General features: G+C 46.8%; 1 protein-coding gene across 3 annotated transcripts in view; it reads left to right on the forward strand.

Moving 5' to 3' along the window:
• The first annotated feature begins 3,157 nt into the window (after positions 1-3,157).
• SIM2 (SIM bHLH transcription factor 2) overlaps positions 3,158-27,286 on the forward strand; it is a 75,794-nt gene continuing 51,665 nt past the window's right edge. Inside the window, exons 1-2 of one of the 3 annotated variants that reach the window (XM_084843716.1) lie at positions 3,158-3,332; positions 24,916-24,998. In XM_084843716.1, the coding sequence (XP_084699842.1) occupies positions 3,158-3,332; positions 24,916-24,998 (258 nt within the window). Of the gene's footprint in view, positions 3,333-23,390; positions 23,549-24,915; positions 24,999-27,286 lie in introns of those variants that run through there. The other 2 variants (XM_084843718.1, XM_084843717.1) reach the window with 2 other exon arrangements.

Genomic DNA, 27,286 nt, shown 5'->3' on the forward strand with positions numbered 1-27,286 from the left:
GCCTCCTGCGGTAGGGGCCCCTCCTGTTCATTCTAGTGAGTGGGGCCCCGGGCTTCTGCCCCAGAGCCCTAGCTTGATGAACCCTCCTCGCAACCAACTAGCTAAATAGCTAAAGGCGCGGGGGGGGGGGGGATAAAACGGTGCGGGTCATGTACTTGAAGGACATGATTGTTTTAAAAAATGAATTAATTCATTTCGATCTGCCCTTTTAATGCATGCTCTAGTGAAGAGGGCATTCTACAACCCAAGCCTAAACGTTTTACTCAGAAGCAAATCCGGCAGGTTTCATGGAATTTACTGCCTAAAGCCAGCGTTTATGAACACAAAAGGGGAGGGAGAGTTGTGGTAGGCTAGTTAACTAACAGTACAACCCTAGACATGGATCCTACTCCTAAGTAACCCTCCTTGAGTTCAATGGGACATACTGCAATTCTATTCACACTTGCCTGCAAGTGAGCCCTATTCAATACTGTTGGACTTGCTTCCGAATAAACCTCGTTAGGGTTCATCCGTAACTGCATGACTCCAGGCATGCTTTCTGAGCAGTCACACTTTTCTAGGAGTAAGCTCCGTTGAATACAGTTAGACTTACTTCTTACAGCACACGCTGAAAGGATCGGGCATTCTGGATATAGGTTTTGAACAGGACGGGTCAGTTCCTCCGGCACCGCCAACGTACTTGCACTTTAGCCGTTTTTCAGGTCTTGGAATAACCCAGCCCAGATCCACTTAACTGGTCAGTCAAACCAAGGTGGTTGATCAGAAGCCGCTAAAGCCACACATTCATTTCAATAGGAGAGACAGAATAATCCACAACTCAGTTAAGTGGAATGAAAACAATGGGACTTCACAGCATTTTTAATTGAGAAAAGTATCTTGACTTTCAGCACTGTACAGGTCTACTCAGAAGTACCTCCCATAGATTTCAATACGTCTTATTTCCATGTAAGCGGGGTAGAGGATTGTAGGCTCATGGCACGATCTGACGCTAAGCCCGTTTGCTTATATTGGTAAATCCTACTGACTTCAAATGGGGATTATTCCACAAAGAAGTGCTTTTTAAGTCTGCAACTTTAAGTAGATTTTCTGGATCCGACGGCAGTCTATTCCCGGGGAATGACACCGCAATTCTGATTTAGAAAGTGGAATGCACGGATAGATTCTATTGAAAGCCGCAGAACCCTGAAGATGATAACGTTTATTTAAATTATGTTCTATGGAACTCGGTAGGACGTCCTTCCAAACCCCTTCATTGCTGCCAGGGAGGTAAAGTTACACTCCTGGGCCTGGGTTGTATTCCCTGTTAGTCCTACTTAGAGTAGACCCATTGAAATGAATGGGACTTGTTAGTCTAGCATTGGATACAATCCACTGAAAGGGCGAGTCCCAAGTTACTTTCTTAACAATGCAGTTCCATTGAAATCGATGGATTTGGTGGCGAGGCGATGTCAGAGGCGTGCGTGTCAATAAGGACTTGCGGGCCTAAGGGTCCCTCGACATAAAGACCCTCCCCGCCCAATGCCTTGAAAGCCATTGCTTTGCTTGAGAGGAAGCCTACTGATTTCAGCAGCGCTTACTTCCTCCAAGCCAGCCTCTCTTTCAAAACAGTTCAGTCCTAAACAGGTCTTAGTGGGGAGGGAGAGCTCGTGAAATCCATGGGGCTTCCTTGAGAGCAAAGCGGATTTGAGAATAGGGCGGCTGTCAGAAGACGGAGATGAGCGCGCTTGTGGATCGAGAGCGCTGCTGCCTCAGAAAACGGCCGGGGGGGCTTCTGCGAAACAGCAAGATAGGAACGAGGAGCCCGAGAAGGATGGAGGAGCCCGAGAAGGATGGAGGAGCCCCCCTCCCCCCCCCAGCCAGGCCGGTCTCCTCCCCCACCCGCCCCCTCCAGGCCGAGTGTTAATTGGGCCTCTTTCTGTCTCGGGGGGCTTGGATGGCGCTGTCGCTGCCGCCGCCCTCGGCAGACGCGCGCGTCACTCGGCGCGTTTTCTCCTCCCCTCCGGTCGCTTTCAGCCTGGGAATGAAGAGCGAGGCCACCTCAGAGCTTCTTTTCTAGCCCTGCAGCGCGCAGGAGGACGAGGAGGAGGAGGAGACGACGGCAGGCGACCTCTGCCGCAGGTGGATCCGGAGCCTCCTCCTCGCCGGCCGGGCCGGGCCGGGCCGGGCGCGGGAGATCTGGCCGCTGCTCCAGCCTCCGCGGTGTGCGGCTGCCGCCAGAGGAGAGGCGCCTTTTCCTTCGAACCTCGGGAGGAAGGATCCCTCGCCGGGCTCTTCTTCTCCTGGGCCGCAGGAGCCCCCGAGCTCTGCCCTGCGGCCGAGAGCAAGTCGGCTCCTTCGGGGAGCCCGACATTCTCCCCGAGGACATGGGCACGCCCCGCCCCGCGCCCGCGCGCGCGCCCGCGCACCCACGCGCGCTCGTTTGACTTCCTGGCCTCGGCCCCGCCCCCGCCGGACCGAGCCGCGCCGCGCCGCGCCGCTCCCGCCAGGGGACGAGCGCGCGGGGGGGCGCACGAGGCAGGCCGGGCTGGCCCGAGGGGGTCTAAAATAAACGCAGCGCGCGCACACGTGTTAAGGGTGCCGGAGAGAGGGGCGTCGGTGCCGCTTCGCCTGGCTTCCGATTCCAGGGGGACGCCGGCCTCGGGGGGGGGGGAGGGGGCAGTCCGCGGGCTTCGCTGCTGCTGCTGCTGCTGCTGGGCTCCGATTTCTCAGCTTGGCTGGATCAGTCCCTCTTGATCCGCGCTGGGGAAGAGCCCCGCGGCCCCTTCGCCCGGTTCGCAGCCTGCCGGCCGCTTTCTTTGCCCGCCTTTCCTTCCTTCCTTCCTTCCTTCGTAAGGGGGGGGGGAGGTGCTCGGACGATCTCGGGGGACGGCCCCGCCGCCTGCCCAAGGCAGCCCCAACCTCGGCCGCGGTAGGGATTGTTTCTTCCGGGCGAGAGAGCGCAGCGCTCACCCCGCTCGCCGCCGCCGCCTCCCAGCCAGGACTCTGTGACCGGGTCCTCCCCGCCCGGCCCGGCCCGGCCCGGCCCGGCCCGGCCCGGCCCCCCGCCCAGAGGGCAGCGCCTGCGGACCCGGAGCCAAAGTCCATGCTCGCGGCGGCCGCCCATCGGGGTCTACTATGCCAGTGACACCCGCGGCGCTGCCTTGCCGGAGCCGCGGAGATGAAGGAGAAGTCCAAGAACGCCGCGAAGACGCGGAGGGAGAAGGAGAACGGCGAATTCTACGAGCTGGCCAAGCTGCTGCCGCTGCCCTCGGCCATCACCTCCCAGCTGGACAAGGCGTCCATCATCCGCCTCACCACCAGCTACCTGAAAATGAGAGCGGTCTTCCCCGAAGGTGGGTGAGTCGACCCCGGCCCGCGGGGAGCGCCTGCAGGGGGCGTAGGGCGCGTGGGGGGGTGACCCTCCTCTTGCAAGATCAGGCTGGCTCTCAGCAGCATCTGGACGGGCCTTTGGGGTAGTGGCCAATGTTTGTCCTACGTAGAGTAGACCTATTGAGATGAATGGGACACGTTAGTCTAGGTTACGCCCCATCCATTTCAATGGGTCTGCTCTACGTAGGACAAACATTTGGCTACTACCCTTGGCCAGCTCCAGCAAGGGAGATCGTCTCGCTCTCCCTCGCTTGACATTAAAGACCTCTGTGGGCAGTTGCGAGAGCCCAGGGTTGCCCGCGGGAAGCCGTCGCTTGGATCCCCTCTTCTCTCCCGAGCTCTCACACAAGAGCATTAAAAACGGACAAAAGTGGACTCTGTGCGCCTAAGTTTTGGGGAAATCGCTCTCTCGTACCCGCAGCTAAATTATCTTCCTTTTAGCTGATCCCCCCGACATCAAAGGGATTGAGGATCAGGCCCTAAGATTTGATTTCCCGTTGGCCCTAAGCACGCGAGTTGAAATCCCACTTATTTCAATGCCTTCCCTCCGGGGCCATTTCATCGACTTCGATGGGACCACTCTGGAGCTTAAAAGGCTGTGGATTGTGGCCCAGGTCCCAAAGTGTCCCTGAAACGCTTTTCTTAAAAAAAAAACAACGATCTTAGTGGCATTTTGTTCGATGGATGATGTTTTTAACACTGTAGTGATCGGCCTTGATATACCTGGCCTGCTATAGTCAACAATGCATTTAACGTTAGAGTCATCTGTCCTATTTAAAAGAATTGTAGGAGAGGCAAAGTGAAACACTTTCCCACGTCAATAAAAATAATAGTGCCCCTTCGGAAAAAAGTAATAGGTGCGTATAAAACCGTGATAATGTCCCATCTGACAGGAACGTGAAGGGGTGTGTGTAAAGCCCCTTGCTCTACACAACGGTTACTATCCATCGCAAAGAGCCACAAAACAACCCCTTTAAATAAAAATCTATCTCCACTGCGTGCCCTATTGTGTATAAACGGGAAGAAATGTGGCAAGATATTAATATGAATCAGCAATATTGAGAAGAAAGGCAAGGAGGTATGTAAAGTTCCTGGGGAAAAAAGAGGGCAATCTGTGCTGTGGCCACGATTGCTGGAGTTTAATTTTCCACCAAGTAACAATAGTAAACCAGCAGGCTCAGAGAAGCCAATGAAGGCTTAGGATGATGACTGAGAGCCACCTATTTCTCAAGGCCAGGATCAAAGTGTGTATAGGGGAAGAGACCCCAGTAACAAGTCGTTTAAAAAAAAAAAGGCCTACCGACCTAAATATTTACTTGCAGGTCTGCACTGTATAAAGCCTTGAGAAAATCATCAAGGTAAAAACCAGTCCTGTTACCCTAACTTTTACAAGAACAAATTGAAGTGGATACTATGCAGGTTACTCAGAAGTAAGTTCTATACTGCTTACTTACTCCGGAGTGAATATGTATATCATTGTAGCCTAATGTCTTTCAACCCCAAGTTTAATCATACTTACCTGGAGCAAGCAAAGAAAAGCAATGACCCTTGGCCTTAACTAGAGAAGTTGAGGATCGAAGTGAAAAGATCCTCATTGATATTACTTAATTTTTTTTTATTTGAAAGCAAGACCCAGTGGGTTAGATCCAGACTTTGTCATACTTAGAGTATACCTATTGAACTCAATGGGACTTAGGTTAAATAATCAACAATGGGTCGACTGGAAAGTGAATGGGTCAATGGAATTTCCTTTTAAAGTAAATGTGCTTTCATTATAGACTTGGACACAGATAATCCCGAGCACAATTTCGAAAACGGTGGGGCAAATCAAGAATAATTATCTTAAACGCATTAATTTTCAAGCGACCCTGATTGAAACCAATCTAATTTATTTCCAAATACTGTATGGCTGCAGCGCTGCTATTCTAAGTAGGTTTCCTTAAAAATACGCCCTCACTGAAATGGGGGCGTATTTTTACATACATTTTACATCTAAGTAAAATGTGTTCGGGATCAGATGGGGAGAGTGCCAATCCATACGTGTAAAAATCGTTGGCAGTACAATTGGGAATTGCCGTCTGGTTAAAACCCTAACGGTTAAGATTCGCTTCAAAAGCCAAGTGGACCTCCCTGCTTTTTAGCGAGAGTAGTTTGCCTTGATGAATATATTTAAAAGTAAGTAAACTCTCCTCCGGTGGTGCAGTTAGGCCTGGATCTAGGCGCCAAAGTCAAGGGCCCTGGAGTCCAAGGGGCCTGGCCCCCAAGTGACCACCCAGAGAGCTGGCATGGATGGGGCAGCCGGGGGCGCGGGGAGCAGCAGCAGCATCCTTTCTTTTTTTAAAGAGATTCTGTAGTCAAGGGCCTGGCACGCACATGGTCACAGATGCCCATTTTATTGTTTTTACTTTTAAAATAGGTGATCCTTTTACACAACAAAATGGTGCTTCTCCCTAACCAAATCTGCTTAGCATCCGGGCAGCAGGAGCAAACTCCATTTTATGCCCATAGGCATGAGGGTGGTTTGGTCTAAGCGAGTTTCAAAGGCGAAAGGGCACATGCGAGGCAAGTCTTTCCTTTTCAAATCAGGGTTTGCAAACTGCGTGCTTTGGTTTGTTTGTGGCTCAAACGCATCGGGACCGTAGAAGCAGTCGTAATGGCAGTGGAGGAGGGGGAAGAGACACGTTGATCGTGTGCTTCACAACTGAAGCAATACACATGGCATGGGGGATGGGGGCTCGTAAGACCGTGAAGCCCAGGCCTAAAATGACCTAGCCGCCTCCGGCTATCCTCTCCAGGGTCCAGAGCAGTTTCTCCCGCAACCGGATTGAAGTTGCTTGTCCTTCCAGACCACACGTCGGGTGTTTTGCCCCGCAGCTGCCTGGAGCTTCGCATTTCGGCTCTCTCACGACGCCTCCCACCCGCCAGCCGCCACCCGCCACCAAACCGTCACCGTTGAAATTGACAGGAGTCGCGGGACGCTTTGCGCCTTAGCCTCCGCCGTAAACAAAAGCCGTAGCTCGATTTGGCGTGGCGGCGGCACCAGCCGAGAATCTCGTTGGGTTGAGTTGGCAGGAACGGGAGATGGGAGTTGCACCCAGAGCCAGCGCCGTTGGCGCTTACAAGCAGCCACAACACGCATCAACCCCCCACCCCGCTCGAGGCTTGGAATACATTTAGTCCTCCCTTTAAAAAGGAGAGAGAGAGATTCTCACCAACTCCTTACCCCATGGAGGTAGGGGGACGGCAAGCCCCCAAAGCCAGCTTCAGCGTTCTCTGGCTGGCTGGCTGGCAGGCAGACGGGACTTAGTCAGACTGGCTGATGGTGACTCTCTGGCCTTGGCCGTAGCGCGTGGCTTCTCTTACTCGCTTGAGTCGTCCGGGTGTGATCCCGCAGGTGTATGATCGTTTCCTCCCGAATTCGGGAAATGGACCTCTTTCGTTCATTTCCTATTCCATTTTACAGTTCTGGCAATCGCAGGGCTTGAAAAGAAGGCGCTCCTGCAACGAAGGCCCCCTTCAATTATTATGTTTGCACACGTTTATTCCGTGCCAGCCTCACCTGGGAAATCGGACCTGGGAATCTTTGAATGCGCAACGGGTTTGAATAGGCTGTCTGATGAAGCGTGGTTTCAGACAGGTTTTGTCACTCTCTCCTTAGGCCGAAGCCCTATTCATACTTAATCACACTAAAATCAAGGGGGCTTCCTTCCGAGTTGGTTAAGAGTGTGCTATAAGCGCAGGAGGTTGTTGTTGTTGTTGTCATCCTCGGTGTGGGTGGGGTCTTCCAGAGTAGGCAGGTCCCTCCCCCAACGAACTTACAATCTAAATTATTGTTTGGAATATGCTATCCTAATTCTAAAAACGGATATATTGAAACTGAACAGGGATTTTACGTGCTCACTTGTTTGTGGATAACTCTGGTCTGAATGGGGAGGTCTTTGGGGGCTGGACTGCGGGTCTGCTAACTTTTCTCATCTAGCGCTTTCATTCTGTGCCTGGTGGTTGGAAAAGAGTGGGGCAGGTTTTTACTTTTCATCAAGGGGGCGCTTTCACTTTTCATCAAGCATTTCCTACAGGATGTATCCAATGGGGTTGCATCCAATGTTAGTCTAACTCCCATTCATTTCAATGGGTCTACTGTAAGTAGGACTAACATTGGACACAACCCTGTAACTGTAACATCCACCACCGCTATAGACAAACAACCTCGGTGGGAGATTAGATCTCCTTGAAGGTGCTGTTCAGGCTGCAGACCTTCTTTGGAGCTGCCTGTTGATTTTTGACGATGAGCTGCTTCTGGAGTCGGCTCATGCAGGTCAGCGGGACTCCTCCGCGCTTCTGTGTTGTTGCCTTGGCTTCTATTTGCTTGAGTCTAGAAGGTGAAAGTGCTTACGCTGGCTCTGCCCAAAGGTCTTAGGCCGGTTGCTTAAGGATCAGCAGCGAGATCAGCCCATCTTCTGAGAAGCTGGAAGCTCAGGTAAAGCTGGGTTTCCTTCTGAGCAAGAGAAAAAGCATATCCTCGCTTTTCCAGTTCTCAGCATTTTTACCTGGACAAGTCTCATTCGTTTCACGGGACTTGAAAGCAAAAGGACTTCTCCGGAGTAGATTGTCCCGTTGATTTCAGTCGAACGTTATGAAGTAAGGCTGCAATCCTATACTCATTTACCAAGCAGGAGTAAGTCCCATTGAAGACAATGGGGCTTATTTCTAAATAGATGTAGGATTCCACTATAAATATATGTAAATATCACAGCCACATATGAAGGATTAAAGGCTCTGAAATAACTGCAGACACTTGTGTCTTAATGGCAGTCTCTAGCAGAGCTTGAATTGCTCATGCCAATCATAAATTAACAATTTTTAAAGTACATAAACCCCATCCTTGTGTCACTCTTTAATCACCCTGACTGTGAATAGGACTGTGAATAGGACTACAGAGCGCAAGGGGCAACTAATCCCATTTAAGGGTGCAACCCTATACATGCTTACTTGGGAGTAAATCTCATTTAACTCAGTGGTGCTTACTTCTAAGTGGACTCCCCTAGGATTGGGCTGTACCTGAGTTTGAATAAGTTCCCTTGGTCACCAGTGGTCCAGTCTTTGTCTCACTGATACGATGCCTGGGACGGTACCTCCGGATCAGCCCCTCACCTCATTGACTTTGGGTGGTAACTGCAGTTGCAAAACCCATCAGGATCTCGCTCCTGTTACTGTATGCACTCCACTCCGTTGAGAGAAACGTGCAGAGCAATTCTAAACACGTTCACTCAGAAACAAGCCCCACTGAGTTTAATGGGGCTTACTCTCAGGTAAGTGTGTGAATACGATCGCAGCCTTAGTGTAAGCGTGGTTTGCGATCTCCGCTCTCGGAAATCTAAAACGACCGGTTAAACTTATTTAAACTACCTGAACAATAATCTCCGTTCCTGCCCACTTGAAAATATGCACTTTGAGTTGTTTATTTTAAGTCAGAGGAAGTAGAAACCGGACGTGCAGTTGTGGGGCCCTTCTTGATAACGTGTGGCAGCTCGCCTAAGAAGAAAAATGAAATTAAATGTTGGAAATTATATGGACAGATTAATATCCTTTTGTAGATAGATTCAAAACCCGTAAAGTCGAAGTTCTAGGCAATTTAGGGCTGGGTCCAGACTTAATCCGATTTAGAGCAGACGCAATGAAATGGGACAAGTTAGTCATGACTAACTTAAATCCCTCTGATTGTAATAGGTCTACTCTATTCGGGCTTCTCGGTCACGTTCTTAAACTCCGATCCTCATACTACTGATTCTGCACTTCACAGAGTTCGTTGTTACTACTCTGGAGTAAGTGGCTTCAGGCTAGTAATTTAAGGTGTAATCCTGTGCATCTCTGCTCAGAAGCAAATCTCATTTGACTTGTTCCCAAAGAAGTGTGTAGAGGATTGCAGTGTTAATCCCGTAGACCTTCAAATTCTAAGGCCCTTCTCCAGATTAAGTTCCAGGAAGAAGAAGAAAAAGTGTGTGTTCATGCACGTGTGTATGTGTTGGGTGGGAGGGGGGAAGTGTCTTAGCTGCAGGACAGAGCTTGAAAATATGTAGGCAAAATCTAGCTCTAATTAAGACCCAGAAGAAAGAAAACTTCTAACATTACAAAAAAAAAAACAACTAACACTGCAATATGAAGGTATAAATCATACTAGTGAGTAAATCCCACTGAACCCACTGGGACTAACTTCCCAGTAAACATGCACAGGATCAGGCTGAGCAATGTTTGCTTTCTACATTAATCACAATCGTCATCCAATATCACGAAGTCCAGGTGTGTGATTCCAGAATTCTCTTACTCTCGCACAAGGTGACAGCAAATGTTAGAAAGATTTCCCAGAAATTTTTAAGACACCAATGTAAGTAATTTTGGAGAAATCATTTTGACCCATTCTTGTTCGTTTGAGTCGCTTCCCTTAAATATTAACCAAAGTCAGTATTTTGAGAAGGGTTACTATAAATGTGAGTGTATATGTACGAATATATGAATGGAGAGGGATTGGGGAAGCTTCTGGTTCAAGATCACATAGGTCCGTTATAGCTTTGTCTCTGAGCTCCATCATTATACTGCCTTGAGGCTGTAAACTGATACCACTTGGCTGGGAATAAGCCCCATTGAATTCAGCGGGACTTACTTCTGAGTAAACATACATAAAATTGTACCATGGAGTCATTTGAAAGAAAAGAACAATCCTAGCCATGTTTACTCAAAAGTAAGTCCTGCTGAATTCAGTGGGGTTTATTCCCAGGTAAGTGTGTATAGGATTTCAGCCTCGGGGACTGAATGTTTGAATTTAGCAGGTTGTGAAGGTCGCAACCTTCCCCCCCCCCCAGATATTTTTATTGTATTCTTTTGGTAGGATCAGGACCCTGAATTCCTGGGAACTAACCCGTTTATGACCCTGCTTATAAATAAATGTTTCCTTTCAACACAGGACTGAAAAAACCTTTTCCAACTATTTACATTATTCGGATGTATGAATTGCACGCTTTTCTAATACTGCCAGGCATTCCCTAAGACTGGAATTCTTCCAACTTGCGTTTTCAGTCATTCCTCCCAAAATTGGGGGATGTCTGCCTATACGCGAATCCCTGAAACTTCGGGATATAGGAGTACATTTGTAGCCTCTGCTGCTACGACCCCTAACGCGTCTTCCTCCTTATTCTCCCCAGAAACCAGTGGCAGACCGGACCTAATCATAGCGCGACTAGTAATTTACAATAGTTCGGGGGCGGAGCGGGAGGGAATGTAACTTTGGCTGGATTTGCCATTCTTAAGCAAAATTTGAAAAATAACTCGGAGGGCTTCTGCCTGGGTTTCACACTTTAGGGCTCTGGAAACTCTTTCACCCCACCTTCCTGGTCCTCTGCAGCTTAAGGACTTCCAACGCGGTCTCTCTAGAAGGGGCCAGGCGCTGTAGGCAGAATAACACGTTGAAACTGACCAAACGTTTTAATGGGCTGACTTTGAATAGGAATCCAAGACTAGTTTGCCCTCCAAATCAATCGCAATTTGTAACCGGCAACAACAACTGAAGAGTTTGGCCCAAATGAAAAACCTATTTTTTGTGAACTTCTCAAGGCTGACAAAAATAATGATACAGGCGCCATTATTTGGATTCTGTAAGTGACAAATGCAAAAGTAATCATATCGGGACTATTAATTTAGATTTGCCGATGTGTCCAGGCCCTAAGACCCGTCTTACTCTCCATTTTTTTCTTTACTCTTTTAAAAAAAAATATGAAGTAAAATCTAGAGTTTTCAAACATATCTGCCGCGGTTCTCTTTCTGTTTCCGCTGATTGGAATGAGACCTTTCGGGCGCGGCCCGGCCTGGGGCGAGAAGCGGTGTCGTCGTCGGAACTACCAAAGCGTAGCGCCAGTAACACAAGAAACAAATGCTTTTAAATACTTGTTTCCTTGCGCTCGATCCACCCCGGCCTTCCCTTCCCTTTCCTGGAGCCCGATTCTACAGGGAACAGGTGGACGTTAAGGCCTCAGCCCTAAACAGATGATCAAGGGAGTCAGTCCCCTGGAAGGCCACGGGTCTTCCTTCTAAGTTAAACGCGTTTACGAGCGGGCCCTTGGCGTACCTCCCTTCGGGGTGCCCACCGGCATATAAACCCTAGTCCTTCAGTTACACAAATTTGATGATCAGATCGAGAGGACGTTTAGCAGATGTTGGCGCGGTTTCTAAACTGGCCCGAATGAGTTCCTCACCCAGCCACCCCCAAGCCCTGCATGAGAATTCCCAGCTGGTCCCTAGGAGCGAAAAGTCAAAACAGGGGCTCTGTTGAACTTGCAAAGATCTAATCTTCGGGGATAAAATATCGCGCTCGACAATATCCCTTTGGCCTGCCTGTTTTCCTCCTAGTTCAGTTCTTGCCCCTGCGGTTTTGCTGTGACCTTCATGATTCATGAATTTAAAGTCCAGGCAGGAGGCAGCGACCTGCATTAGATCCAGGCTCTGTAACATCATCCGCTGCTGTGTTTTGATTTTTTGCCAAGCTGTTTATTGCTGTAGAACAAAAATATAGAACGGCTTCTGCCCTCCCCACCACTACCTCCCCGCCTTGTCTGTTGATTTTCTTTCTTTTTTCCACCACGGAACAAACAGAAAAGGAGAGAAAAAGAAAAACACTCTAGAACTGCAGCGCGTCCCAAAGGTTGTGACACTACAGTTAAACTGTGACTCCGTGTAGCGTTGAAAATGGACTTTAAAAACGATTAGAAGTAATTATTAAACCAAAAAGGGAGGCGAGGTGTTTAATGAATGACTTTTTAAAAAGAAAAACTGCCAACACCCTCTGTTGCCTTAATTGCACAAAGAAAGAAAGAAAGAAAGAAAGAATCTGGAGAAATATTATCCACTTCCTTAGACATCTGTGTACCTTCCAGCGCAGAAGCTGCATTGTAACCTAAGATTATACAGCTCAAAAAACAATACGTTATAGTTTCTTCCCTTAACAGTACTACTAATGTTCTTTTACTGTCTACTGCCAACAGCGAGCTGGAACTGACCGCTGTCTTATTGGCCAATTTACTGGGCGAAATAGACGGGTGATACAATTGCTCCCTAAATCCTGAGCAATGGAAATTATTTCCAGAGATCTAAGGACGGGGGTACCAAGGTAGGAGGGCGGACCCACAACGCGGTTAAGCCAGAGGACAGGAGTAAAGCCTATTTCCTAAATAAATAACAGAGGCTTTGTGCAATCCTGAATACAAAATATTGGGTAATAACTATTTTTTTTAAAAAAAACATATGATTCACTCCCAAACCAGATCCTGAATCTAGTTCGATTTAAGGACTTTCCCTCGATTGATCCAACTGAAAGATCAATGAAACTCCCTTCTTTATATATTACATTATGATATTCATACCACGTTTTTCTGCCTTTCATGTTAAGCAGCCTCACAGCCCAAGATCAGAATCCTAAACTCCTGTGATGCAATTATGGACCGCTTAAGTCAAAGCAAGCTTAATTTGCTTGTGGATCTTAACCCAGCAGTAAAATCCGGGAAGTTCATTTATTCTCTCTCAAACACACACTCAGCCTGTTCATCTGCATGCAATCAATTACGAGTTCAGGTTTTGACATGATTACTGTTGATTTTATTGTGTATACTGCATGATTAATAACATAACTCCTTTTATTCATTCATAATTTCTCAATCAGATTAAAGCAGCAAACCTAAAATTATATGCTAGGCCTGAGTATAGTAACTAGCAAGTCCAGTTGAATTTCCATTGGATTTACTTGTGGGTAAACATGTTTAAGATTGCACTTAAGGCTGTAAACCTATACCCGTTTATGTGGGAGTAAGCCCCATTGAATTGAATAGGAATTACTTCTGAGTAAACGTGAATAGGATGACGCTGAAAGGCTGCAATCCTATACACACATACCTGGGAGTAAATCTCACTGAATTTAATGGGTCTTACTTCTGAGTAGACATGCATAAGATTGCTCTGTCAATATACTTGTACTGAAGTAAGTCCCAGTGAACACACTGGGGTTTACTTACAGATAAATGTGTTTAGGATCGGGTTGCCAGCGAGCACCGTGTTCTACAATAATTGTTCACCTTAAAAAAAAAAAAAAAGATATTTCACACTCCTGAGAAGCTTTTGTTGTCCATAAGTGTGTTTGGAAGACTTATGCAGGGCTCGCAGAGCAATCCTGTGTAGAATCTATTCCGAAATGAATCCCTTTTGAGTTCAAACTTACTAAGTAAATGTGTATAGGACTGCAGCCTTAATTTTAACTGGAGCTTAGGCTCGAAACTTATTTTCAGCCAGGGCTCAGCTCTGAGGTCATAATAAAGAGGGGAGTGCCTCCGATCATGTGTCGAGTACCACCTCCTCCCTACTGAGGAATCACTACCAGCTTCTACTAATCTGAGAGGGGTGCGGACAGACAGGTTTATGCCTGACACAGTATTTTGGGATCTGAATAGTGGTTACTTTGAGGAAAGGATTGGGGGATATGTATATAAAATAGCAGCATTCAAATCCAACCAATCTCTAAGTAAAATCGAGTTACTTGTTTTGTTTAAAAACAGACATGTTTTAACTAGACAGGAGAAAATGTCCCTTGTTCAGAGAGATAAGTGAGGAGAAAAGTTTCACCTCCTTAGTTCTTCCTTGCCGGGCTGCTGATCAAGGCTCAGAAGGAGGAGAGCCATAACAAAAAAGAAAAGAAAGCTGGCAAGCCTAAATTAAGTAGGTCTAGCAAAGCCTAGAAAAGAGATTTAGGCCTTGGACTCCTCAGGGAACAAAGACGAGGAAGCATGCTATTCTGGCTTGCAGCCCTAAAGATGCTCTCATGCTGAGATTTATCCTAAAAGATTGCCATCCTAAACGCCTGAGGTTCTTTTGAATTTAGATTGCCTCCCCGCCCCCCGCAGAACTTCTGTGCCTGTGCATGGCAGACAGAAGTGCAAAGGGCGAAGCCTTTCCTATCGCTCCATGCCACTACTAAGGGTGTACCAGAAAAACACCACCACCGCCAGAAAGCTGGTAACGCTGACTGAAATATGCAGTAAACCGTGCTTAGGATCAAATGGCACTAATAATATCTGCAGTTTTCCGTCGGATTTAACTCACCGTGGGTGATACGTAAGTGAGAAAAGCGCTCGGCTCCCCCCGCCCCGCGCAACACCCAGCTGCTTTGCTCTCCTGTTTCTCCTGCCATCTTGGATCCCTTGAAGGATCCGCTGTGAGCCAAGGGAGGGCAAGAGACTAGTGGGAGGGGGCAGCTCGTAAGAGGAGCCCTCGCAGTTCCAGGCTAAGGATTGCAGACTTCCCGGGCCGTGCCCTTCGCCAGAATTCCGAATAGTCTAGCTACTGGGCTTGGCAACCTTTCTACCCTGCCTTTTGACAGTTGAACCCAACTCTCCCCGTCGTCGTCGTAACGTCACCACCCGACTCCGACCAAAAAGGCACAAAAATGAAAACAAGCTGGGAAATGCCAATTGATGTGTTTATTTGTAAGGGCACCATCCCTTGGCTAACAGTCAGTGGGCTGAGCAGGGCAGCGCAGAGCAATTACTGCGCGCGTTTTGAAAGGAAGGGAAAAGTTTAGTTTTCTGGGGTGAACGTAGAAATGTGCTTTCTGCACCAGGCGATTTCCCTTAGAGACCTACTCTCTGCTATTGCTGCTGTTTGTTCTCGCCGCTCATCCTCCAAACAGTCCTGCGGGGGGGGGGGGCAGAGATTTTGCTGTCGCTCGTTTTTGTGCGCTTGGCGGGATTAGAAATGCGTGCGCTTCGGTTTTAGCTGACCACCGCACTTGTCGCAGTAACAGCACTATCGAAGAGGATTGATCTCTCGCACAGAAGGGAATGCCTCTTCCAAGATGGGGGCTCGCCACGTTAAATGTTCAGAAATACTAGTATTACCATTTCTGAAATAAAAAAAAATTGCTGACAGATTAATCGGGCATCATTTTAGTCGATACAAGGGTTCAATCGATCAAATGTTGCTGTCTATAAACTGCGCAGGTGACAGGGCTCATGCCCAAGATTACTTAAAGTGTATTGGAAACTATTTATTTATTTATTTATTGCATTTATACCCCACCTTTCTCCCTCTCGCAAGGAACTCAAGGCGGCTTACATTATCCTCCTCCTCACCGTTGTATCCTCACAACAACAACCCTGTGAGGTAGGTTGGGCTGAGAATCTGTGACTGGCCCAAAGTCACCCAGTGAGCTTCCATGGCCAAGTGGGGACTAGAACCCGGATCTCCCGGCTCCCAGTCCAGCACTCTAGCCACTACACCACACTGGCTCTCACTTAACACACTTATGGGGCTCATAATCATCACCGTGGGATTTCCCAAGCTCTCAGGTACGTTGGCTATAAAAAGTTGAAAGGCGACGATAGCAATTTCAGGTAAATGAATCTGGACCAATTGTGTATTGCCTGGACCAATCTGGACCAATTGTACCTGGACCAATTGTCCAGATAAAATGTATCTGGACCAATTGTGTATTGCCACCAAGTGTTGGTGGCAATACGCTTCCAGGACTAGAAGTTGGCTCCTCTCTTCAGTCTCCTACTTACCTTTCTCACAAAACATCCTTTCCCCCACAATTTCAGTGAAGGATCTACTCTAGTTAAAGTCAGTCAGACAGACAAAAACCCCGGTGGGTGGGGTGTCACTGATTTTCGCTGGTGTCTGTTTGATTATATTTGCCACCCCTTCTAAATTTCTGGACAGATGGTTCTGACTAGTTCTAAATAGCATCCAGGTTCGTCCTGCACAATTTAATATGTATACTGGATTACAGTATGCCGGAAGTGTAGACGATGGGTTAACAAAGCGTACTGTAAAGGTGCTCACGGGACACGTAGCTCCGGGAGATGGAAGGGTGGAACCTAGAGCCACTAGTCAAATTATTACATCAGGAAATATCATGCCAAGCTGTTGCGGGCTTAGTTCTCACCGGGGTGGTAAAGCTGCCTAAGCACTACTACTCGCAGATGGGGGCGTCAATAACTGGATGTTCCTTCCCACCAAATAAACTCCCTTAACGTAGAAAGCTAGATGGCAGGGAGAAGGGATCTAGCCAAGCCTTCTCCCTGGCAGGCTGTTTTCCCTGGACCTAGACCCTAATTGGTTTGGAACATTCTGTAGTTTGGGACAACAGTATTTTTCGAGGCTCGCTTCCATCCAACTCCCCCCCGCCCTGAAAATAAACGACTGGTTCCAAACGAGCCGCTATAAAAGAAGGCTTTTGGTGCGATGTTCACCTGAAAGACAGACCCAGCTCTCTCGTCCCTGCCTAAATACACATGTATCTGTGAGGAAGCCGTGCACCTGGGGGATTCTCATAGTCTCCCTCTAGCAAATAATCCCTATTTATTTATTATTTATTTATTTCATTTCTATACCGCCCAATAGCCGAAGCTCTCTGGGCGGTTCACAAAAACTAAAACCAAACAACACACAATAAAACAATTTAAAATATACAGAACATTAAAACCACAATATAACAATACAACCACAATAAAACCTAGCAGCAGTGCAAGAGTTTAAAATACAGATTTAAAACAGCAAAGATAAAAATTTAGAAAGCTAAAATGCTAAAATGCCTGGGAAAATAAAAAGGTCTTCACCTGGCGCCGAAAGAAATACAATGTAGGCGCCAGGCGAACCTCACTAGGGAGCTCATTCCAGAGCCGGGGTGCCACAACAGAAAAAGCCCTCCTCCTAGTATCCACCCACCTCACTTCCTTTGGCAGGGGCTCACGGAGACGGGCCGCTGAGGATGATCTTAAGGTCTGGGCAGGCACATATGGGAGGAGGCGATCCTTCAGGTAACCTGGCCCCAAGCCGTTAAGGGCTTTGAATGTTAACACCAGCACTTTGAATCGGGCCCGGAAATGGACTGGCAGCCAGTGCAGCTGGAAAAATACTGGCGTAATATGAGCTCGCAGGCCAGTCCCTGTTAACAATCTTGCTGCCCTATTTTGGACCAGCTGAAGTTTCCGGACCGTTTTCAAAGGCAGCCCCATGTATAACACATTGCAGTAATCCAGACGAGAAGTTATCAGAGCATGGATAACTGTAGCTAGGCTATCTCTGTCCAGATAAGGGCGTAGTTGGTATACCAGCCTAAGCTGATAAAAAGTGCTCCGTGCCACTGAGTTCACCTGTGCCTCAAGTGACAGTTCTGGATCCAAGAGCACCCCAAACTACGAACCTGATCCTTTAGGGGGAGTGCAACCCCCTCCAGAACAGGTTGAATATCACCTAGTCGGGCAGACGAACCACCCACTAACAGTACCTCCATCTTGTCTGGATTGAGTTTCAGTTTATTAGCCCTCATCCAGTCCATTACCGTGCCCAGGCACTGATTCAGAAGTTCAGAACAGCCACTGCCTCACCTGGTTTTGATGAGAAAGAGAGGTAGAGCTGGGTGTCATCTGCATATTGACGGCCTATTGACCCTAGTTTAACAACAACACAGAAAAGGTATTTAAGTTTGTGGTCCGTTTTATATGGTTGTTTGTTTTTGTTTGTTTGTTTTGGAAGGAAGAAAGACCCTGACACAGAGTGTTTAAGGATTTTAAACAGAGTGCCTACAGCTGACCACTGCTGGTCTACAACTGACCACTGGCCATGCTGGCGGGGGCTGATGGGAGTTGGAGTCCAATGGGATCTGAAGGGCCACAGATCCCCACCCCTACTTTAAAGGAGATTCAGAGTCTTGAGTAGTTGGATGAAAAGGAAGCCGATCGACCCGTAGTACTTAGAAGCAAACTGCACCAGGATTAAGATGCGCACTTCCGCCATGTATTTAGGACCGGCTACGCTGAATCCTGGTGAATCCTAAGGACTGTTCTGTTATTTATGTGATGTATAGTTCGGATTTATATACCGCCCTATCTAGAAGGACCAAGGAGGCTGAAGACCAATTTCGTTGTATATACGCGGGGCTGTGTCCCTCGAAGGACACACACGGTACGTGGAACAGGGAGGAATACAGACTTTTTAAAAAGCCTGAACTCAACAACAAAAATCTTCCCCCCACACATGTGGACAACGTAGAAGTTCTTCTGGCAATGGAAGGAAAGGAGTAGCAGAAGGAGCAACTCTCCACTGATATTAAGTGAATTTTCAAGTCAATTTAATTTAAACAAACCGGCTCTTACTTCTAAGTAAAGTCCTTAGGATCGGTTTGTATCAGTCCTGTTCCTCATTGTGGGGAAGTCACAGACATGGAGGCAATAGCAGTCATTTTTAAATTGGGGTTGCACTCCTATTTACCTGGGAATAAGGCCAAATGAACGCAACAGGACTTACTTCTGAGTAAACATGCCTAGGATTCCACTGTAAGGGCACAAATCGCAAACACACTCCATCAGCTTAAACTCAAGCATTTCGCTTTGGTTGTTTTGTGGATCGAACTCTCTCAGGAGACAAACACTTGGCTTTACTGGTGGCATTACACCTAAATAACTTGGTTGGAGGATTTCAGTCTTATGTTTCATCCAGATTTAATGGAGTCTCGCAGCTCTTAAAAATCCTTGAGGACCGAGCGGTGTTACAACTAATGCCAAACGATCTAATGAAAAGGAGTCAGCCTGGTGGATTCGGGTGCTTCGCTTAGTATCATTGGTTCAAAGAAAGAACATACTTTGTATTTCTGATCGTCAGCAGACATGTTAGCATTAACCCCCCCCCCCCCCGTTATGCATCCTTAAATCTTTAAGACTGAACGCATTTCATTTGGTGAATCTGAATGGATCATTTTTATTATATTCAGTTAGGATTGCCGGTATGTCCACAAAATGTTAACTATGTCATGGTGCGGAAGGCAACTGACAATAATTTGGTATGTTCTTCAATATTTTTCTACCCCGAAGGAGACAGCATTTTCTGGGAGAAAGGCCCAAACGGTTTGTGCAGAATGGAATTTGTAACCTCTGGAAAAGTAGCAGAGAACAGTAGCAGATAAATCTACATTGTGTTTCTTTGGAAATTCAAGGATGGGTTTATAGTTTCATCAAAGTATAGCCGGGTCCTGCTTGATTCTTCAAATCAAAAAGATTTGCCTATGCAGAAAGGCTAAAGGGGTTGTTGTGAGACAGCCTTTACTGAAGCCCAGACGACACTTATTCAGACAAAAGGTGCCTCTGGATATATTGATGAATTCATACCAGAATGTGATAGGGGGAGAATAAAGCAAAAGACACGCAAACAGACGGTGAAGGCGAGCACAGCCATCTTCTTGTCCGTCAACAGACCTTTAATATAAAACTATGGATTTCTCTCTTCACTCACTCTCTTATTTGGCAACTCCAGGACTCGATCTAAAGTATATAGTTAAGTTGGTGGAAGGGCTCTGAATCATTTCGATCAGAATTTGTTCCGAGATCGGTTTCATTTACTTTCCCAACAAACAAACAAACAAACAAACAAACAAACAAACATAAGGCTCTTCCTTTCTGTATTTCTGTTGGATAAATTGTCCGAGATACAGTGTTAAAAGGAAAGTCTTTCTTCTCTCTCTCTCTCTCTCTCTCTCTCTCATTCTCTCTCTCTTATTTCCATTGCATGCAGTTCTCTTATTACTAGAAAAAGTGGAAGGGACACAAACCGCTCATGGCTCTGCATTAGCTTGTTTCATTAGCAGGCACAGGCGCGGCCACAGAATATGTTGGTGCGAAACCTCGCCTGTCTGTGTGCAGGCATTGAAAATCCAATGAACAATGGTTGGCTCTAAAGAATGGACAGGCAAGCCACATCATCTCTGTGTGTGTCTGGATTAGGACTTGTTCTTAATGTCAGGAAGACTACAATACAAAACCTGTTAAAGACAAGTCAGTATAAGATTAACTTTAAAAGAATAATCAGATTTCTGTGAGTTTAGAAGCGGTGATTTGAGACCCAACTCGTTTCTTCAAATGGTTTAAATACTTTTGGAGTCTAATACTCTTCGGAAGTAAATCCCATTGACGCCACACAACGATTTATTTCTCGAGAAGCACGTTTCGGTGGGCGAAGTTGTAGGCTGCCGCCAGCTGGACTCTGGGGCTGCCAGGGCGGCTTGCGCTCCCGCACGGATTTCGCCAGGGCGATGTCTTCCGTAAACCGCTCGCGGCCAGATGCGGTCATTTTCCGTCGAGGTTCCTAGTCGACGAGCAGCTAGGTTCGAAATGCCTCAAGCGCTGGATCCCTCCCTGAAACAGGTGCAGCAGGAAAAGACTCGGTGCACTTCTCTTTTTCCATCCGCACCAGCCAAGGAATCCCATAACAGCAACAAACTATATATATATATATATATATATATATATATATATATATATAAAGCTAGTGAGGAAGAGGAGGGCAGTTTTGTCTGGACTACCAGAACGAATGTGCAACTTAGTTTCACGCCGCAGGGCAGGGCAGATCTCGTTTTCCATCTATTTACCGTGACTGGGGTCAGGGCTGGCCTTCCTGCTTCCGGAAGAGGAAAGAAAGAATATGACTCCGAGAGTGACAGGGAAGGGAGGGAGACGTAGTGACGGGCTTTCCGCGGATGTCCGCTTTGCATTCTGGGAACCATGTGGGAACCAGAGCAGGATGAAATGAGCCCCGCTAGGAGAGGTTTTCCTTTCGGCTGGCGCGAGAGCCCAAGTCAAGGTGGCGCCTTCCTGGCCTTGATTACTGAACGTGGACTTGTTAGCACCACCATATGAATGGTCCCTTCTTCATCGCAGTCACCTTCATTAAACTTGTGGGTTCCCCACGCCACATGCATACTAGTTCGCAACATACTCTGGCCACATGTGGAAGCTCACACTCTCAGCGCCTTCAGCGTTAATTAACCCGAAATAATTACCCAGCAGGTTTGGGGTCCACTTATGAAGGTGGAATAGAATTCCCACATTGCCCACAATCATGCAGTGAAAGGGCGAAAATAAAAATCCACACCCTGATTGTGAGTTCGACTAGGAGGTCAAAATGTGGGTAAGTAAGGGTAATTAAACCGAGCTTTACAAAAAGGTGAAGTGGGAATTGTGTGTACATGGTTTGTGAACAAGGTAGGAGACAGACAGTGGTTGTTACTCTGGAATAGCTTAATCCTAGTTAAGGCAGTAGATTTTGCGTCAACTCTCCTCACTCCCAGTAAGGAAGTGGAATAACTTTCTGCTGCCTCTGTCCTAGGGTTAACAGAACAGATTCTGCCTTTCTCAGAGCTGTAAGCCATAGAGATAGTTATTAGTCCCCTTCTGCTATGAAGCTTTTGTCCGTTATCACCCAAGCATACTTTCCAACACTGATAGACAGAGGAAAGTGAACTGTTCTTAAGTGAATGAGGTGCAAAATCTTTTCTGGTGACTCCACAAGGATTTTTGTTTAAAATGCCAGCAAGTTTTTATTCTCTCCATCCCCCACCCCAAGCACATAATGTCACATCTAGATGTCTCAATTTTATACATATTGTAATGTCTGTCTCCGGATATAAAAACAAGAAGGGTTATATCCAATGTTAGTCTAATTTAAGTCCCATTCATTTCAGTAGGTCTACTCTAAATAGGACTAACTGAAGAAATTTCCAACCACACGGTAGCAAAATTATGAGAACCAAATTATACTGATAATAGAATCTTGTGCTAGCAGCTGGAAAAGGATACAGTTACATGTAAGCTATAGCCAGTTCAGTATAACACCAAGGAGTTGAGGTGTTCAGAGGAAAGAGGTACCCAACCTGGAGAGTATTGAGACTTCCAGGCATCTCTTCTCATTCAAACCCGATTAGCACTGCAATCCTATACACGTTTACTCAGAAGTAAGTTCTGTTGAGTTCAATGGGGCTTACTTCCAGGTAAGTGGGTATAAGATTACAGCCTAAGGGCACAATCCTATGTATGTTTAGACAGAGAAAAGGCCTACAACTCCCAGCATCCCCCAGGCAGCTATGCTGGGAATTGTAGGCCTTTTCTCTGTCTAAACATGCATAGGATTGTGCCTTAAGAGAAATTTAGGCCTGGATGGATTAGTTATGTAGAGCACCATCAACCAAGCACCCATGCAGATCTTTCCATCCATGTGACAAAAATGCCCATAGCAGAGAATTGGGTGTGGTTGGGGGACAGGGATGAAGAGGGGAGTATGTATAGCCTATGTATAACCAATATATCTATTATGGATTATGGTTAATATACCAGATTACAATTTGAACCAAGGTACAGTCCCAGAACGTGTTTTAGATGTCAGGATTTGGTTCAGGAAAATGTAAAGAAGTCTATACGATATCTTGCCAGATTAGAGTAGCCTTTCAAGTTTTGAATGCCAAAGACACCCGAGCATGTGCAAAGCCCTTTCTTTCAAGATTTGAGTCTGGGCAACTGCCATTTCAGGGGCTAGGATTTCTAGGGCCACATGGTACTACTAGAAGTCAGGCTGAATCCCGTTTTACAACTGAAGCAGTGTCCCAGTGGATGTCTTCCAGAAGACAGTGAGAGACATTATGACCTCCCTTCAAAGCCGTTTGGGCATTAGTTTATGCAGACAAGACGGTGCTTCGATAAGGGATAAGTCGGTCCCTTATGGGGGTTGGACTCGATGGCCTTGTAGGCCCCTTCCAACCCTACTATTCTATGATTCTATAACGTGAGCGCTAGGGGCGTTGTGGGCGCAATCCTATCCATGTTTAGACAGAAAAAAAGTCCGTCAACTCTCAGCATTGGCCACCGGCCATGTCCAAGTATCATGCTGGGTGGGGAATGCTGAGAGTTGTAGGACTTTTTTCTGTCTACACATGCATAGAAAGTTAAGGGATTTGCTCATCTAGGCAGACCCTCTTTAAATACCAACGTTGCAGTTTTCCCTACGACCACCACCCCATACTACTTCGGTGATACTTGGACAATGTTTGAGATTTTAATAGACCTTGTTTATCAAGATTGTGATTTTTGAGTGGGATTCGAGTTTAGCGGTGTGCCAGGACCCAGCCTGCCCTCCACCGACAAGTACTTCCTGAGAAGCGATCCGTTGGGGGAAGGCATTTCCTGAGGGGAAAACGGGGGATTTGGTGAGGCTGGCAGCACAAACTCTCCCTCGGAGCAGAAAAGGCGGGAAAGCCCAGAAACGGGTTTCTTTATATCGATGCCACAAACTTGGCGAATAAATTGTTTTCGCCCAAAGTCGGAAAGTTATATGGAGGGGGGGCGGGGAGGACGGGGGGGGGGGCGGACTGAAGTTGAAGGATTTGTGAAAGAGGGTAGGGGCTGAATGCGGTAACGCAGCAGCAGCAGCAGTTTGAGGGCATTTCTACACCAGCCTAAAATCCTGCATTTAAAACGGGGCTGTCCGCTTCCGTTTGAAATGCAGGATCACAACTGACTGCCTTTACACATGTTCACTCCTCCTACTCGTGGTTTGAACCGAGGGAGCAACTTCCGTCTTGTGGCCCCAATCCTGGGCATTTACTTATTTGGGAGTAAGCCACATTGAACTCAATGGGCCTTACTTCTGAGTAGACATAAGAGCACCCTTTAAGTTTGCAACCCTCGGGTAAGCCCCACTGAACTTAATAGAGTGCTCTGAAACAACAGAGGACGCTGCTTCTGAGCTTGGCGGGGTGGAGGAATGAGATGTGTCTCTCTTAATTGCAGGGAGGCATTTTACCCTCTTCTCCCTCCAACGGAGAAATGCAGAGGCAGGAGATGCATATTGGCACATGATTCTTGCCCTCGCGCCTGTCAAACCTGCTCTTGCACACCCCAGTGCCTTCCTCATCCTGACCACCCCCAAACAACCGAAAACAAACGCCCACAGCAGGCAGACAGAGCTGTTTCTTCCGCTATGGGAGAACTTCACGTGGAGGTCATGGCCCTCCTGTTCCGTGGGCTGGAAAAAAATACCCCATTTTTTTTCCGTTTGAGGAAAACATGGGATAGGTGGGACGAAATAGTGGAATAATGACTGGACAACGCCCGTAATGGACTCGCACAATTCAGTGACTGAGCAACCATGAACGCTCAATAAACTTGAGGTGTAGAGATTCCCAGAGTGATGGGGCTAAAGGTTCGCGCTTTACAAGGCAAGCGGCTTGATTGCCTTTACCTCGGCAACACCAAAGAGGTCGCTGAGGCCTCCCTTCGCAAGGGCTTGTGGGCGCTTGGAGACCTCACACCCACACACACCTCTGAAAGTGTGCTTGGCCAGGGGCTCTCTGGCAATTTCGGGGAGGCTTATGTGACTTCGTGTGGGATTTCCCCCTAAAATGGCAATTGAACCCCAAGGAACATGTGGACCAGCCAGGCTCTTTCGTGGTGGGCTTTAATCAATCCTGAACCTAAACCCAAACGCGATGGAACTGATTTTCCTGAGGGAAAGACCACCTAACTCGCCGAGACACAGGCTCAGGGAGCGAAGTCCACAGGCAGGGCAGAGAGGCCCCAGGTCCCCTCCCCAGCAAATCCTGGGCAGCGCAGAGAAAGAGGACAACCGGTATAGGCCCACTAATTCAGACATTGTCGTCTGTGCGTTAACTGAGGCTTCTCGGTTTCTTTCCAGGTTTGGGAGATGCTTGGGGGCAGCCGAGCAGATTAGGCCCCTTGGATAATGTCGCGAAGGAGCTGGGCTCGCATTTGCTTCAGGTAGAGTCTTTGCAATTCAAGCTGCTTCCGTGTTTTGTTTTCAGGAGAAGTTTGCTGTGATTATGTTAATCCCCACTGAATCCCCTCCCACCGCCTTGGTCACATGACCCCTGACTCTGGAGGGAGCCATGTTTTCTTTCCAAAGGCAAAAGGGACTTGGTTGGATCTAGACTTAATCATATGTTGAGTAGACCCATTGCAGTAGGTGAGACCTAATTTAATCATGACTAACTTAAGTCCCACTGAAATCAATGGGTCTTAACTATGTCTGGAACCAATCCAAGGTCAACATGTCTTTGCTCATGTTAAGTGCACATAATCGTTAATTACTCAACTGACAACACTGACGTAACTAAATTGGGATATAAAATAAATGGATAGATGCCACTCCCTCCATTTTTATGGACAAAAAAATGTTATCACTCCATTTTTATGGACAAATTGGGGTTTCTCATCTGCATTTATTATTGGGAGTAGAGAATCGGGGTGAGGGTAGCCATGAATGAGTTAATGCAGAGCAAAAGAGTGTAATGATCGTGCGTATGCATCACAACCATAAATTATGTAGCATAAATTGGCAAGAAACCTTAGTAGCTTGCCATACTAAATGAAAATACACACACATGCACACACACGTGCAGGCAATATACATTTGCTGCAACAGCCTCTGGTTAATAGCAGCAGACCTACATCTGTATCTGTATATATACATGCACACACATTTTACATGGGAGATTTCAATTCTCTGGATGGCTCAGTTGGGAAAACCTTTAAAACCTTCGATCGAATGGCTCCTGTGATGGGAGGAGAACATCTGGATTAGATCTCACATTGATGTAAGCACCTGAAAACACAGTTGTTCAAAATCTGGTTGATCTGCTTTAGAATTCAGTGGCTCCCCATTTTGTGAGTCCAGATGCAGCAAAAGGTTTAGATATGCATACGTCCCACAAAAGTTTTTTGCATAGCAAGCCTCCCCCTTCACCTCTCCTCCTGATTTAAAAAATGTAGTGATTGTATAATGTTTATTCTGAAAGGTTGATGTTCAGTAGTATAGTCTGTTGTTTTTAAAGGTTTGCAAGGTTAGAAATAAGTTCCGAAACAGAAATAAAACCTTGAGTAGATTAAATTGGAAAATAAAATAATAAATAAACTAGTTTTAAGAATTCCAGTAACCCATCCCAAATTCACACTTGTCACCTCATGGCACAGAGAGGCTCTTGCAATATCTGGTAGTGTTCAGATTCTCTTTTCCTTGGACTTTAGTTCTTAAGCCTTTTAAACACATTCAACTGTATGTCACTAACTGCTAGCAGACAGATATTTACAGGGCCTTCTAAAATATTTATAACTGACACAAACAACATTGTATGGTAATGGTTGTTTGTTTCTTAATCATTATTTTCATCTGTTTCTGTAGAAAGGTGGAATAGGAATGATTGCAATAAATACACTGACACTAGTGTACAATGAGGTATAATAATTTGAGAGAGCAATCCTACGGCCGCTAGTCAGTGGCCAGACGGCCATAGGATATGTGGGTTTCCAGGAACCAACCTCGGAGCCCGCGCTCTGAGGTCAGTTCCCAGAGAACTGACCTTCCCCCCTTCTGTGCTGCCTTGCAGGCAGCATGGAACAGCTCCACGCTCGGAAGAGGAGCGCGGAGCGGCCAAAATGGGGTGATCCGGGGGGCATTGCGGGGTGGGGAAGGCGGAAATGCTGGTATGACACATCCTATGCGTTGTCCGGCAGCCTCCTCCCCTGCTCCGCCTTCCCATGGCTAGACAGCTGAAATCAGCTGTCTAGCTGCAAATGCTGGGCAGGAGAAGCTCGGAGGGAATGATCCCCTCCGTGCTTCTCCTGCACTGCATTGGATAGGCGGTCGCCTCTGAGTTTAGAGGCAGCCACCTACCCCCATAGAATTGCACCCTTACGTGCTTTCTTTTTGCTGGAATAGATCCTATGTTGAACGTAACTTTAATGAAACCTGAAATTTATTCTGTGTCTTTATAGATTAAATCTTAAAGCCTACTTTTTTCTTCTGTGACAACATTCTTGGATAAAAAGTAAACTTCTTGAAAAATAGCATGTGTTTAAGAAAAAGAGATCTTTTCCAAACAGAGTTTTGAAAAACCATGGTTTTTTTTTACTAAAATCTAATATGTATTTAGGCAAAATTGGATAAGTTCCTTATCTCCTTGCAAAATATATTCTGGCACATGTGAAAAGCCTAGTGATATCTTTTAATGTATTATTTAAAATGTTTATATCTCACCTTTCCTATTCCT

The sequence above is a fragment of the Heloderma suspectum genome, chromosome 3, assembly GCF_057233095.1.
Source record: "Heloderma suspectum isolate Gila_16-S chromosome 3, 16-S_ref, whole genome shotgun sequence".
Taxonomy (NCBI): Eukaryota; Metazoa; Chordata; class Lepidosauria; order Squamata; family Helodermatidae; genus Heloderma; species Heloderma suspectum.